The sequence below is a fragment of the Eubalaena glacialis genome, chromosome 14 (assembly GCF_028564815.1).
Source record: "Eubalaena glacialis isolate mEubGla1 chromosome 14, mEubGla1.1.hap2.+ XY, whole genome shotgun sequence".
NCBI classification, from domain to species: domain Eukaryota; kingdom Metazoa; phylum Chordata; class Mammalia; order Artiodactyla; family Balaenidae; genus Eubalaena; species Eubalaena glacialis.
Window position 1 is genome coordinate 64,414,694 of NC_083729.1, and position 11,589 is coordinate 64,426,282.

General features: G+C 41.7%; 1 protein-coding gene across 1 annotated transcript; it reads left to right on the forward strand.

The window, feature by feature from the left end:
* The first annotated feature begins 3,930 nt into the window (after window positions 1-3,930).
* On the forward strand, window positions 3,931-11,133 carry C14H2orf78 (chromosome 14 C2orf78 homolog). Its single transcript, XM_061210895.1, is given in 3 exon segments — window positions 3,931-4,030; window positions 7,197-7,943; window positions 9,221-11,133. Coding segments are annotated over 3 exon segments (2,760 nt in total).
* Window positions 11,134-11,589: the final 456 nt, after the last annotated feature.

Below are 11,589 nucleotides of genomic sequence, written 5' to 3' on the forward strand. Positions count from 1 at the left end.
GTATATAGCTATATATTAATTTCTAGACATAGAATTTCTGGAATGAAAGAAATGCAAACTTAAAATAGTGAAAGATTTTCAATCAGTCTAATCTGCCTAATCAACCTTCAAAAATATTCTATCAACTTATACTCCACTCACAGTGAAACATTTATTGGGTTTCTATCATGTGCCTGGTATCATGCTGGAGGTTGACAGTATGTATTTACATTTTAGACAATACCAAAAAATGCCTGAGAGAGATAAGAGTGGAGCTCAAGTATAACATTTCCTCCCAGGATCAGGCATAGGGATCTGTACCTGTTAAAAAAACTATGAATCCTGCCACAAGTGGAACAGCAAAGAACAGCATGTTCTACAGTAGGTCTGAGGGTATAAGAGCATACTAAATTCCATTGTTATTTATACTAACAAATGTTTTTTGTTAGTTTTACTTTTTAGTTTCTAATTTCTGAAAGTATCTTACATACACTGTTAGTCATCTTCACAACCATTTGAGCTGGGTAAACTGAGTCAGGAAGGTCAGAATTATTGAATGAATGAATGAATGAATGAATGAGTAAAAAGATCACTAGCTTTAACATATCTGGGACAGTCAGAGTCTAACCAAGTTTAAATCCACAAGCATGTATTTACAATTCTGAAAACTTCCACATAATTAAAAATGGGACAACATTAGTAAATTACTATTTGGATAAAGAAAAGATACAAGTTAGCACAACATAGTTTACAAACTTACAATTAGGCACATTCAATTTGGTGCTAAATCATAAAATATTCTTTTGCAATTTATGAAAAATATCCTATAGGCATGTAATGACCAAAAAGTACAAATGATACAAATATCTATAGACATGACAGTGTACAAATTATGACATAAATCTATCAGAAACTAGAAAACGTATGTTCGTCTTATAGTTCCAGCTGGCTAAAAGATACAGGCTTTGGGTGGGAACACAAAAAAATCCAGACCTGGCCATAACAGGGTTTCCAGAAAGTATGGCAACTAGCAAAGAGTAGGCCTCTGGATGGGAGTGGGGTCCAACATGAGATAAAACAATGCCTTAATGGGTATGTAGTATGCTGGGATGGAAAATATAGGAGCAAGGGATATTTGGAGAATAAGACAGCTAAGTATTTGACACTAACAAAATCTACCAGTATCTGATAGGGCCTCAGGTACCATGCAAGGGTTTCAGGGATTCCAGTATCAAGTTAAATCAAAATGTGACAATGGGAAGAATTAAGGAGAGCCTCAGGGGTAGATGAACTGGGTATGTTACACCAAGACATGTCTCAGTTAACCTGATGGGTTCAAAATGCAGGAAGTGGGTATACGGGACAAGACAATACCCTAAGTGTAAGAATAAAGGCTGAAGGTCAGGGTAGGGCTTGATGTTCCTAAGTGTTGAAATAGAGCTCTTTAGTTTCTTCCTCCTACATGTAAGATACTTTTAGAGGTTAAGATGATGCTGAGCCTGCAAGCTGAAGTTAAATGGCTGGAACTAGGGAGAGAAAGTAAGTTACATAGGCTCGGAACCAGGAAAAGCCTAACTAAGGGTTTGCCTAAATAGAATTGAATGTTGGAACTGAATATTTTAATAAGTAAACATTTTACTGATACCAAAATTTGTCTTACCACACTTCCCCCAATCTCACACCACCCACCCTAACCTGCAGTAGCTATGGGACCCTTGATTTCCATGGAAATATAGAGAAAAGAGACACTGATCTGGCTTGCAGGTATTTAGGAAGTTGTTAGCCTCACATCACATACTAGTATCATGTAAGTAGGCCATCTGAAGTATGAAGCTTAGGGGAAAAACCTTGAAGGAAACTTAAAAGCTTAAGCCACATCTCTATACTACAACACCTTTCACAATTTCTTCTCAGATAAGCATCATCCCCATCAGTGAAGAAACTCATATCTCATAATAGGAAAAACAGGCCTAAAAATTAAATGTGTGTCTTTGGAGGTCCCATCTATGCGATATCTTCCTGGTACCAGAAAAGTCCCCAGGAAGATCAATCTTTGCACCCCTGAAAGCTTACCACCAAGGAAAATGACTAGGTCCATAGATTTCCTCCCTGAAACCAGCTTACCTCACACATAAATCATTAGCAACTCAGCCCTTACTCCCATTATCACAGTCACAAGAGTGGTTCGGGAGAAAAGCACTAACCAGGGGAACTAAAACAGAGGCAATCCAGGCCAAGTTGGGCTGATGGCAGATATCTGCTCCTTACGCTCGGGTGCATAATGCGACTCACCACGATGCCTTTTTCACAGACCCTTTTTAAACTTTCTCCACAAAATCCAACAGCTCAAGTGAGTTCATGATGTTTCAAGATAAGCAATCGTCAAGAGAAAACATGCAATATGTCTTACAATGTTGGATTCCTTACAAATAGGACAAGGAAATAACCATGTAGACAAAACCAGAGCATTTTAAAACATCTGTATTCTACAAACATACCAGTGAATGCTATAAATAAGGTAATATGACATAAGACAAAATGAAAAATATATGTGAGACTGTTCTCTTCAGTGTACAGACTTCATGGCAGTTGCTGCACTATCTAGCTACTTATATCTATAACTCTCTGTTCTGTTAATACAAAATGAGGCCCAAGTGTGTCAACTTGTTTCCCACAGAAACCAGAAAATCTACATGAATCTCTTTTCTCCTGTGCCCTTTCACCTTACCTGCTCCCAATTCTCCACCAATGTCCTCCTCTTTCTCTAATTATTCTCCTCTTCATTTTGCTTGGCCTTGCACCCAAGCATGCAAGACAGAGAATCCTAGAGGTCCAAGATTCTAGAGTGGCTGTTTGCAAGGGGGAGGAGATTACAGTAACTGCCACACTGTATATACTTCTGTGCAAAGAAAAAGGGACAGTATTCAGAATGTCTCTCACATATAAAAAGAGCTGGATGGCAGGATACCTGTGTGGCCCAAGGAACTAGAGGTAGCAAATTATGGGCAAAAGAATTGCAACCAAAGGCTGGAAGAGGAAAGGTCTGCAACCAGCTCTGTCTCCTAGCTCTCCGGTATTTGCTTCCAACGGGCAGAGTCTATTTCGTGAAGCATCAAGCACTGAAAAGAAGACTCCTGCTGCTGGAAGTTGACAGGAAGTAACATCCAATGCAAGATCAAGGCTTGTCCTAGAAACAATGCCCATAATGAAAAAAAAAAAAAAAAAGGAAGCGGAAGAGAAATGTAAGTCGCAAGTCCAACCTGGCCCCCAGCCTAGCCCAGCCCAAGGAAGGTAGGAGTCAAGGAGAAGAAACTAAAAGAGAAGAGCCTTGGACCACAACATTCTCCACAAGGTACACTCAACAAACTTCACCCTACTCTTTAACCAAGTTACAAAAAGAGCTTCTTAATCCCTACTTTTGCTCCTTAAAAGCTGCTATCAGTTCACTCATTAGACACATATGATTTCAGAACAACTGTAATAGTTTAAACTAGATGGCTCTTTCCTTCCTAAGGATATTAATTAAATAAGATATACATAGCTCTAAGTATATGATAATAAAATGGAATACTCTGTAGAATATAAGTAACTGTTAGTTAATTATATTAATGAACGTCTGTAAGAAATGTTGCAATGATTTCCCTAATGTAAGAGCCTGGGGGAGGTAAATCTGTCTTCTAGGATTTCCTCCCCAGAGCTCAGAAATTTAGGTGTTGTTTTAGCTCTCCTACACTCTCTTCACCCAACCCCGCCTTCCTGTTGGGGATCGGACCTCCCTATTGGCTATCTCATACCTTTCAACTGCCTGCTTTGTGACATCATTCTCCTACCAAACCTACTACCACTTGGTAGAGTCTTGGGGTTTCTGTGGAGCTGTTTGTAAATAAATTTGGATCATCACAAGTGACCAGTGACCAGTGACCAGTAACCGGTGACCTTTGTACTGGACACATGCGCTGTTCAGCTGCAGCCACTCAGACATCCTCTAGTGTTGTCTCCTCATCCCTTGTACCTGCAGTTGATGTTTCCTTTTCTTCTCTGACCATGTCAGGTAAGAAAAGAAACTTTTTAAAGTTTTTCGTTAGATTTCTTTTGCCCCTAGATTTAGTAGTAGATTCAAAATTGCATGGAATAATGAGGGAAAGTATTGAACTAGAAGTCTGGAGGCCTAATTTCCGTTTTGACTTTGACATTTACTATCTGTGTGACTTTGGACAAATCATTGACTGTCTCACAAAGCCTGTTGTTTTCCTTATCTGTTACGTTAGGATACCACATTGGGTTGATCACTCTGATCCCCTTCTTTTCCAATATTGAGCCTTAAAGGGTACCCATGTAGAAAATGAAATCAGAGACTTCTCAAGAGTGTTTCAACAGAAACATAGAAAAGCCAGGTGACATAGAAAACTAGCAATATATACCAAGATGTTTCATCTCTAATGGTCTCCCTCCACTAATATTTCGACTAGTTGAAAAGAGAGAATAGGGAGAGAGGATGGAGAGTACTGGGCTATAGGGAGGCACAGAGTCAAACGTAAGGAAGTTTAGGATTGTTTTCATCAGCACAGGCCAACAGGAACCAAGAGATAGGAAAAAATATAAGAATGAAGAGGGAAAGCACAGAGGAGCTCTCAAGAAAAACATAGTTTGGAATAGAATGTTGATGGGAATCAAAGATTTTAAATTAAAGCAGAAACAGCACAAAATGAAATCTGCTCAGAGCAGGGCAAAACGAAGTTGATTGTAGCAAATCCTTATATTAACAGACTAAGAAGGAAAGTAAGGCCAGAACAGGGTATCACCAGGAAAGGCAGCTTATCAGAAAAGTCATACTCAGTTTTTTTTCTTTTATTGCCTCTCTGAATACAGTTGGCACTTGACAGTTTTGAATATAAACATTTTAGAAATATGATTTAGAAATGATGCTTCCTATAAACAAGAAACAAAACTGGTTATCTAGGGGGCTGCTTTTCCATGTTTTATTCTTTCTAATTTTCAAACTATGTAGACATTTTACCAATTAAAAATTTTAAATGGTATCTTCTAAACTGAATCAGAAGGACTATTTCCTTTGTGTGATATGTAGGTTCTAAGGCAATGTTGCTTTTCATCTTTACAGTTATTTCCTTCCTAACACAGAGAGCACACTGATCAACAGCCATCGTTCGTTTTTCGATCTTAGCTACAAAAGAAGAAAAAGAAAGAGTCAAGCCCCACATCTCTAATTCCCCATTTAGGGAATTCCCTGGCGGTCCAGTGGTTAGGACTCGGTGCTTTCACTGCCAGGGACACGTGGCGCGGCAAAAAAAAAAAAAATCCACATTTATCTAAAACAATATTGTGCAGTCCTTTGGATTTTCTTACATTTGAAGATCTTTTTTCATTGGATTATAGTGATGGTGGTTTTTTTAGGTTTTGGGATGTCATCTTCTTGGATGTTTAAGATGATTCTAATCTAAGTTCTAGGATAAATACAAAAACCTTCTTGATACTTTTTAAGCTTCCTTTCTGCTTATTATATAGTTATATTCTTTGAAATATATATTTCTACTAGGCTTAATACCTGTTACTTGCTGGGTAAAAACATGAATGAGCACAATAATGAAATTCTTTTACACTTATTATTTTGCTGTCTGCTTTGTACCAGTTTTCATTGAAACATTTGTCTATATATATCGTGGCTACCTATACATTCACATTTATTGCATTTTGTTGCTTATTATGCTTTTTTATTGATATATCTTCTCTGTATGTATTGGCTAGGAATTCATTCAAAATCACCTTCTATCGTGTTTTTTGGTTAATAGTATTCACTAAAATAGAGTGGGCAAAATTCACTTTCATAATATTGCATGTATGGTACAGACTGACATTTGTTAGTAAATTTATTATGCTTTGATACTTGCCACATACCCCAGTTTTCATTAATATCTATGTATTTCTTTTTCGTTATGTAATATGTTTTTCATGATTTTTCTTTGTCTTTCTAGAACTTATTGTATCTTCCCCCATATAAATCATATGCAATATATCAGTTTATTCATGTATTAATTATTACTGCTATTATTATTGGTGGTGGTGTTATAACCACTTTATAGGTGAGTAATCTGAAGTAATCAGATAACTCTTTTGTTTCCAAAAGCACTTAAGAAATTCACTTTCGTAGTGTATATATGTCCATGCCACTCTCTCACTTTACACTACCAAACGTAAAATAGATAGCTAGTGGGAAGCAGCCGCATAGCACAGGGAGATGAGATCAGCTCAGTGGTTTGTGTCCATCTAGAGGGGTGGGATAGGGAGGGTGGGAGGGAGGGGGACGCAAGAGGGAAGAGATATGGGAACATATGTATATGTATAGCTGATTCACTTTGTTATGGGGCGGAAGCTAACACACCATAGTAAAGCAATTATACTCCAATAAAGATGGTAAAAAAAAAAAAAAAGAAAGAAATTCACTTTCAGGTAATCATTTTGAGGTAGGATGAGAAACCAGGCTTGAAGAGGGCAAAAATGACTCTTTAAATTTACCAGTTGGACTGAGCTATACGTCAACTCTAGGTAATAGCGTGGGAACTGCACAAGCAAAGGGAGACACTGAAGGTGACAATGGTAATAGCCGTACTGTTTTCTAATGGACAAAAAAAATGCCTATATTATAAGTTCTATTTCTCCTGCTTTCTGGCAGTATCATGCGCAGAGTAGAGTCCTGGCAAGGAAGTCAGGATACTTAGGTTCTGAAACCTGGTAATGATACTAACATAATGAGAGAACTTGAACAAGTCAACCCGACCTCTCTGAGCCTCAGTTTCCTTACTCATGAAATGACACTGTGAAAATAGAAGTTCTCTAAGGACCTCCTAGTTCTAAAATGATTCTAGTCTAGGAAATAGCATAGAAGTCAATACTAGTGCAGGCTGAAGGGAAAGACAGGGCAGGGAGAAGGTTGCTTCCAGCCTAGAGAACAATGTCTGAACCATACCACTTGGGTCTTCTGCCCATCTGTGCCCAAGACGGGAGCACAGGCAGTTAATACAGAAGAGTGTAAAACTGCTCCGTCCTTACAACCATCAGTAACTGTCTGATTTTGGGTTTCTCAGTAAGTATTGATATTACAGGTGCCCTGATAGCAAGAACCTTAAGATAATGCTGTTCCTCAAACATAGTGAGAATTTCTCAACCTCCCTGAGTTTTTCATGACCCTCTTGTTCTTACAGAAAATTCCCAAAATCCATCTCTACTTGGCACTCTAAATGCTCTGCAGCATTCTCTTCCTGTGGAGAGCAATGCAACTTCCCCAACACGAAGTGTCTGCAACTTCTCCAGAGTCTCTGCTCCTGCCGTCAGTTCGGCATCGGCTACTGGTACCTCTTTCCAGACACTCATGGGTAGTGCCTACCTTTACCAACATTCTAGCACGACTATGTTATCTGGAGTTACTGACCACAGCCAGATCTCCACGTCAGCTCCTTCCTATCCAGGTGTTCTTGAGTGGGACATCACAGGAAGCACTGAAAAGAATTCTTCTTCACTCGGAGACTTTACTCTGGCAGTCACTGACCAGCACACAGCTGCTTCCTCCATGTTTATGGCAGCCCAGTATGATAAAACTTCAGACACCAATAACATGGTCCCTCTATATCCATCACTTTCGGCCAGACTTGCTCAGGGAACACCATCTCACATTCCAAATCAGGGACATAGCCTGTCACTTCCCTACCAGGAAGGAAGCCAGGTATATTACTATAATCAAGGCACACTGGGGTCTTTACTGTATGGAGAACTTGGCTCCTGCCTGCAATCCTATGGCTCTGTGTCATACACAGGAAGTAGGGCCTCTGTGCAACCAGAAATGGTAATGGGACTAAAGGAGATTCAGCCCACAAATATCCTACCACCAGCTTCCACCTCTGGAATCTACTACCCAGTGTCTGCTCAACCCATCCCAGAAACAAGTTTTCAAGGTGAGTACAAACAGCAAGAAAGCTGAAGAATGAGGTCAGCATTCAAAAATGGGGTCAAATCTACAGCTGGGAAGTGGTGTAGAGACAGGTAGAATTTAGATCCTGAGCCTTTAATAACCACTACCTTTGCTCAGTGCTCTCTGTTTTCAGACTCTATATAAGAACACCTAGGGCTTCCCTGGTGGCGCAGTGGTTAAGAATCCGCCTGCCAATGCAGGGGACACGGGTTCGAGCCCTGGTCTGGGAAGATCCCACATGCCGTGGAGCAACTAAGCCCATGTGCCACAACTACTGAGCCTGCATTCTAGAGCCCGTGAGCCGCAACTACTGAAGCCCACACGCCTAGAGCCCATGCTCCGCAACAAGAGAAGCTACAGCAATGAGAAGCCCGCACACCGCAACCAAGAGTAGCCCCCACTACCACAACTAGAGAAAGCCCGTGCACAGCAATGAAGACCCAGTGCAGCCAAAAAAATAAATACATAAAATAAATAAGTTCAAACAATAAATAAATAAACATAAATTAAAAAAAGAAGACCTAATGCAAGTGGGAAGGTGGGAGGGACACTGTAAAGGTCATCTACGCTACATGTACAAGAACCCCGAGAGCACACCAATAGGTACCACATATTTCACTGCTGTAGCCGATCATTCCCCCTGTACTACCACACTGTAGCACTCCCTTCCCTGATCTACTGCTACAGTCTCTTTGGAAGGTGTTTCAGAACTCTTGTTATGAGAGTGCCAGTTTAACTGTCCTCACTTCCTTAATTTATACCAGGATTTAAGCCCTTGTGGTCCAAGATCCTGTCCAGAGAGCAAGCAGGCTAAGACTCTGTCTTTGTTTATATATTTCATCAGAAAGGGCTCTACTCCCTCTCCTAGTGCATGGTGTGCAGTGTTCTTAGCCTCTCAGGAAAGTGGGGAGAATTGAAAGGACTCTATATGAGAATGCTAGGCTTTGTAAAACATTTCAGTTTTTTAAAAATAAGACTCATTTTGTATTGGACTTAAACAATCCTGTGAAATACAAAGAAAGCCAAGAATCAGTGACATGAAATGATCACCAGTAAGAATTACAACAGTCACCGCTTATCTCGTAGCATAGGGCACTGTCCATGATCCTTAAGAAGAGTTAGTAGAAATGCCTTGTCCATCTTGCCCCTAAACACCAACACAGCAATCATGTACCTTGAAAGGTACATGATTGCTGTGTTGGTGTTCAGGGGGAGCATCTCACTTACCAGGGTCTGACTTCTACCTTGATTCCTTTGTAGTGACGGAGACTTCCCTGGTGATGAAAAATTCCCTGGGATTGCAACCTCCAAGCCAGACATTTTGTGTGACACAAACTCAAGAACTCCCCAAGTCCTGCAGTAGCAGAAATATTCACATACTTGAGAGTAACCCATCATCTGAACTTGGGGACATTTCAGTGACAGCTCCAGTCCAGCGTGCCAGTACTCTCCTGGCCCTGCCTCCAGCTCCAAGCCAGGGACAAACAGAGAGTAAGAACTTGGATGATATTAAAACCAAGCTTTCAAAGCCTCTGGATGCCTACCAGATCCCAATAGAAAACCAAGATCCTCCACTACTCCCTTTAGAAATCCCTGATATTCACCAGCTGCTGGCCTGCACCGATCCCCTCAGCCAAGAGCAGCAGCCTGGTTCTGAAAATGCTGATCTGGGAAAGAACAGCCTGAGTCGTGAGGACCTAGCGTCACTTGAAAATGGGATTGAATCTAGCAGTGGTTTTGCAGACATTACTACACTGGCGGAGGATATTCACCTTCCCCAGCTCTTTAATTCTTTGAAAGATCTTGATCCATCCCAAGGTCCCAACGTGATCAAAGCTAAGGACACCAGAGCCACTAAGGTGAATCAGGTGCAGGAAAAGCCAAGTGTCATAAAGGTTCCCTCTGATCAACCCAGGAAGAACAAACATAAAGCCTCTGAGCCTATCAGTGGTGCTCCCAAGGCCAAAATCCAGCCAAAGAATCCAGAGTGCCTGTTAGGGGGAGAAGTGGTTATATGCAAGGCTGCAGTCAGTGACAGGGCTCCCGTGAACACGGCCAAGCACTCTGAAGGCAAACCTCAGAAAGCTGCATCCAGAAAGATCAGCAAAACTAAGAGCCATGGGCAGGAAAAGACCAAAAGGACCAGAGGAAGAAACAAGGCTGAAGAGAATAAGCAGTCAGGGTACAAAGTCAAGGCAGAAGAGAAGCCAACAATTCCCTAGACGAAGCAAAAGGAACACCAAACTGAGCTTCTCCAAGAGAGCTTTAAAAAGCCTCGAACCTCCCTAGGCATGCACATGCTGGAGTCTGTGAAGGTTTTTCATGCACTGGGGAAGAAGAATGATAAGAAAACTGGGCTCTCTTCCTGTCGGGTCTTGGGAAATTCAAGCAACCCGAAAGACCCCCAGCCACCCCCAGCTATCCAGCCATGGCGGCATACCCCACGTGAGGGTAAGAGTCCTGAGAAAACTCAAGTCGAAGCCCAGAAACCAGACAGCAGTGCTGAAACAGAGTGTCCATTTCCATCCCAGTATGAGCTGCCTCCTCCTGGGAAGGTCAAGTTGATACCTTTGCCTTTTTCTGCCTGGGACCAGCCTCAAGCTCGACCCGCTCCTCGGAGGCCACAGTCTCTGGCCTCACATCGGCCTGCTGTGGCTTACCGTGCCCAGCCTGCTTCTACTAACTCAGCTCAACCTGCTGCAGTCAATTCATCCCAGCCAGCTCCTGCCTCTCTGCCAGGTCCCGCCAAACCAGCTCAGACAACTGTGACCAACCCAACCCAACCGGGTTGGACCAACCATACCCAGCCTAATGTCCCTCAGTCTGCTGCTCCTAGGCCTGCACCCTACAAAACTTCATCTTGCACTTCTCTCCAGCGGGAGCCCGTTCCCCCTGCTGTGACTAAGCGCCAGTCCCCACCCAAGCGCCAAACCCAACTTCTACGCCAAGACTTCAGCAAGCAACAAATTCCATGGAGGGAACCCAATGTGCCTGAGCCAGTAATGTCAAAGCCCATCGAACGAGAGCAGAGGCCAGAGCGAGAGGCCATGAAGAGGCGGGCTCAACAACGACGTGAGAATGCTGCCAGATACACCTCTTCAGGGAAACTGCAATTTTTCACTGAGAGGGAAGAAGAAATGGAAATTGCTGACTACTACGGATACGTCAAGTGAGAGCTGCTAGGATTGCTGGTGCCACCTTGGGTACCAGCTGTTCTTCCATACATAGGTAAGATAGGTATAGAACTGAATAAATAAATGTAATAGAATTAATAGATGAGTAATAAACCATTTGAATTTTGAGATGCTAACTATGGCATGGTGTTTTTTTTTTTGTTTTTTTTTTTGATGGGGTTGGAATCAAAGTCTGCATGAGAAAGAAAGGACTGAAAGTTGGATAGGAGAATGAAGGAAAGGGGTAAAAACTGAGGAAAGAGGAAGGAACTTGACCCATGGCTAGGAAGGCCAAAAGAGATTTATGGATTTATGAAAGGAAGCAGGAGTGAGGATGAAATGGCAGAAGTAAAAAACAGGGTCAGAGGTCTGGGTTGAAAGAACACAATTTGAGCAGAGCCGAAGATGACAGAAGATGAGTCTAGGTTTACTAGGAGAAATAGAAGAAGTCTCTTG